General features: G+C 43.5%; 1 protein-coding gene across 1 annotated transcript; it reads right to left on the bottom strand.

Annotated features, from left to right (window-relative positions):
- Positions 1-2,136: 2,136 nt before the first annotated feature.
- LOC131245610 (protein PELPK1-like) lies at positions 2,137-2,592 on the bottom strand. The gene has a single exon (XM_058245187.1). The coding sequence runs from the start codon at positions 2,590-2,592 to the stop codon at positions 2,137-2,139; it is 456 nt and encodes a 151-aa protein (XP_058101170.1).
- Between the last annotated feature and the right edge of the window lie 1,948 nt (positions 2,593-4,540).

Here is a 4,540-nt window from a genome sequence, read left to right as displayed (position 1 = left end):
TGGGCCCAGTTTGGTCCACTTGGTTGGACAACGTGGATCATACATCAAGGTGGGCCATCATACGAAAAGGGGAGAGAGAGAAGGAGAGAGAGATGACGATGGAGGGGAGGGACTCCGCCACTATGAGCCCTCCTTAGGTGGGCCATGCAAATACAATACATACATCAAAATGGGTCCCAAATCATGTGGTCCTTAAATCATGAAAATCAACGGTGGAGATCCCTTTTCACCAAACAAAATGCAAGGTCTAAATGACCTTTCACAAGGAAAAATAAACATCATGATGGGGTCCATGGAGAATGGCCCCATCATGGGATGATCATGTGAATCATGGTGGGCCATCGGCCACACCTAGGGTCTGAAGTGAGATCCATACCATCAATCGGTAGGCCTTACTTGGTCCATCATCAAAACATAAATCTATTCCTACAAAACACCCACCGATGGCTAATCTTCTAGGCTCTTTGGAATGTTAGGCTCCTTGGCTCCAACTTTGATGGCGGGTGATGAAGATTGAAAGGCTAGGATGGGAGATGAGGGGGTAGTAAGTGAGCCACACTTGGCTCTCTTGGAATAGCTTGGATGTCCACTCCTTTGGTAGCTTGGAATGGTGGAGAGAATGAGATGGAGAGAGAAGGTGATGGGATGAAAGGGATGGGTGAGTGATGGGTGGTATGGGTTGTGTAAGAGAGTGACATGGGAGGCATGGGTTGTGTTAACTTTTGGGTGAGAGAGGGATGGGTGTGTACTTGACTAGTATTGATTGATTGATGTGATGGATTGGGTAGAGACTCTCTCAAGATTCGCAATGCACGGCATTTTCCTGGGAATAAACACAGGCTCACAACTCCTAATCTGGGTATCGCATCGGTGCGAAAGTCGCGGCGTTGGAACCGCAGAGACGGCGTGGTCGTTGGGGTACAAGTCTCAAGTTGAGTCGACTCAAGTCTACAAGATGGGCATACATCGAGTCTACGAAATGGTACAGACTAGGATACGGGCATTACATCCTATGCGCTTATCTGTCCAAACTTTTCAACCTAATGGATAGAGTTGGGCATCGAGTTGAGTCGGACTGAGTTACGGTTGACTAGACTCGATTCGTTTTTAAAATAAGCCTGACCCGAACTTGACTCAACTCGATACTGAGTCCAGCATTAGTCTGGGTCTGGCCACCGGACTGAGTCCAACTCGGTCATAAGTACCAAGTCGGGTCAGGTGCAGTTGGTATCCACGGGATGAAATCACAACTCAAAACTAGATTCACTTGCCAGAATTGCAACCTCTCCATCAGCTACACGACATCTTATATTTGAAATGTCATATCTCATTTTTATTATTATTATTGTTTTATTTTATTTTTTTAATATATATGTACGAGTTGAGTTTCGGATCGAATCCAGTCGGTACTGAGTTGGATTTCGGGTCGGGTCAAGTTGAGTCACTGGATGACTCGAACTCTACTCAGTTTGAGTTCAGATTGGATGAAGTCAACTCGATTCGGATTGACTCAACCACTCGGTTTGGATCGAGTCAGACGAGTCGAGTTAGCCTAGTCGAGTCGTCCCATCCCCAGCTCTACTTATGGATAAAATAGAATGTTTGGTGGACTTTTCAAAGTCTCAATACTCATTTCATGTTTTGCTTTATTTACTTGGAAGTGAGCAAGTTTCAAGGGACCAAAGAGACTAAAGATAAAATAGTCCGGACCTTCTGAAATGTGGGCCTTAACGTTGAAGGAGATTCTAACCATCTGGCTTTGCACGTTCGACCAATAGTTTAGATCACCTACGTGGACTTCTCTTTCTCGAGCTTGTGAATAGTGGCAGGTTACAAGATATCCACATCAAATGAATGAGAATTTATTATCGCAAATGACATTCGAATACATAGTCGAGGTCCCAAATGACCCCAAAAAAAATAAAAAATAAAAATACAAACAGTCCAACATACACAACCCAAATCCCACGAAAATAAAATAAGAATGCAGAACAACCACACGTGCCAAAAGATGGCAAAAAGCGTACAATCCACAGATCTATAAATCTCCCTAAAATTAATCTTCAGAAAATAGAGTGCACCGTCACATGCAAGGACTTCGTATCAATGAGTGGGCCAGACCACAGCTACCATGGGCTAGTTTGAAGGGGGTGGAGAGAAGGAAGGGATTGTAGGGAAGGTTGGTATTGAAGGGATAGTTGGGATGGAGGGAATGGTTGGGATTGTTGGAATAGAAGTGATGGAAGGCAATGGCGGCAATGTAGGCTTCGGCAGACTCGGCATGACAGGCAGAGGCGGCAATTGGGTAGCAGGCAATGGTGGCAATGTTGCTTTTGGGAGTGTAGGCATGACTGGCAAAGGCGGTAATTGGGCACTAAGCAATGGTGGTAACGTTGGCTGAGGTAGAGTCGGCACCGCAGGCAAAGGAGGCAACGTTGGCAATGTGGGTTTCGGCAGGGTTGGGATAGTCGGCACTGGTGGTGGGGCTGACAGCTCGGGAGTGTCCAACAAGTGGCGGGCTGCAAGGCATGTGTGGTAGCCTAGTGACACAAAAATGAGCACAGATAAGAAGAAGCAAGTTTTTGAAGCCATGAATGGTAGTGTTGGAAGAGGTACTAAACTAGTTAAGATGTATGAATAAGATATGATGAGGAGAAGGGTTTGGGTCTTTTATAGTGTGGACAGTAGCTGAAGAGATTATTGTGTGGGTGAGAAAATGAGTTCTGCTTGGTTGGTTTTGCATTTGTTATTAAGCAGATTTCTGTGGTTGGTTGTATTTTTTTGTTGTTAGTTCACCTTCTTACTCTTTTTCATTTGAACAAAACAAATGTCAAAGAGATGGTTAGGAAGTTAAGTGAAGAAATAATACAAACACGCAAACCTCTTTTGTCCCAAGTATCATCGTACAATGACGTCTGAAAGGTTATGAGCCAACTGAATCCACGGTTTGCTGATCCAAACAGTTGTATTGTGGGACCCACCGTGGATGAAAAACTACACCAGAAGTACCTAGATTGTAAGAATTCCCCCATCCTTCTAGGGATGGTCAACAATAGACGGTGAAGAGAAAATTCAAATGCAGTTCACATTCAACTAATGTACCTGTAGGTTCTTCTAATCTGTAGGATTTTTGGGTGTACTGGCGGTCTATGGTGAGGACCTTCGGATGAGCTCTTGAAACTATGAGCCCCACTAATAGAAATTGAAGAAAAAACATTTGGGCCCGTCCTTTTGTTGCATATGTGCTTGTGGGCCCACTTGAGGGCAATGCTTAGTTGGTGATTTTTTATGGATTTTCCTTGAAATATTCCTGGGTGAATGCACAAACAGGGAAGAGCTTAAGTGCGGTCTCTAGTGGTTGACAGCTCAAGTGACCCACCACAGTGTTTACACGAAATCCACCTCAACCATCACATGCATCATCCAATGTTAGCTCAAGGCCTAAAGATCAACCCTACTGGTGATTGAAGTGAGCCACACCGTGGGAAACAGTTTAGAGGGTAAGTGTTGCCTATCTACTTTCCAATCTCGTGGTCCACGGTCCACCTGAGTCACGAATAAAGCTGATTTTTTTTTTTTTTTTTTTCCCTCAGTCTAAAATTGAGTCACTGACGGGCTGGTTGGAGTGTATTTAATTTGAAAATACATGAAGGTAGGGTACTCCAACTACATCTTTTACCTCTATTTATGAGGATGCAGATTGTGCAGTGAGACAGTCACCACCGTTTGCCATGCTTTCAAGACTTGTAGGGCCCACCATAATGTATGTGTTTTATCCACAAGTGGACCACGCTAAAGAAAACAGTAAAAATTGAATGCATATTGTTGAAAACTTTGTAGGTGCCACAAAAGTTCTGGTTTCAAAGCTGATATTTGTGTTTTCCTTTTATCCAAGTTTACGTGACCTCATGAATAGTTTGGAGAGCAAATAAACATAACTAGGCATGGTAGAATGGTTTCAATGGTAGATGTCACTATCACCATCGTTTTATGTGGTGCGGTTCACTTGAGCATTCAAAATGCTTGGCTCATGCACTAAAATGAGCTGGAGAGATGTATGAAGGGCATGGATAAAATACATTCATTACAGTGGGGCCCCATAGAGTCTTCACACCATGTTAAAGGAGGTTACTGCTTCAATGCACAAACCTGAAACACAAAAGAGTCTTTTACCTAAATTATATAGTTGGTGTGGGTCCACCGTCATGTATTTTTGAAATCTATTCCAACCAGTGGGTTATTGATCTAATTTTAAACCTATAGATGAAAAACCAGTCCAATCCATCATTTAGGTGGAAGACACAATTAGAAACAATATACAGACAACACTCACTCTCCAAAATATTTACCTTGGTATGGCCAATGTGAATCATAAATGGGGGTCATATTTGGGCCTTGGGCCTACCATGCGATGATGCACTTGGTGGTCAAGTTAAATTTCACATAAACATCACGGTGGAGCCCACTTATACCAGGCTTCTGCACCGCAAATGTCTATTCAAGTCCGGTGAGTCTACTCTCTCTCTCTCTCTCTCTCTCT

The sequence above is a fragment of the Magnolia sinica genome, chromosome 1 (assembly GCF_029962835.1).
Source record: "Magnolia sinica isolate HGM2019 chromosome 1, MsV1, whole genome shotgun sequence".
NCBI lineage: Eukaryota > Viridiplantae > Streptophyta > Magnoliopsida > Magnoliales > Magnoliaceae > Magnolia > Magnolia sinica.
This window is presented reverse-complemented; position numbering and strand designations above follow the sequence as displayed.

Excerpts from the sequence above, each read along its gene's own strand:
- LOC131245610 (XM_058245187.1), bottom strand. The coding sequence starts at position 2,592 with ATGGCTTCAAAAACTTGCTTCTTCTTATCTGTGCTCATTTTTGTGTCA.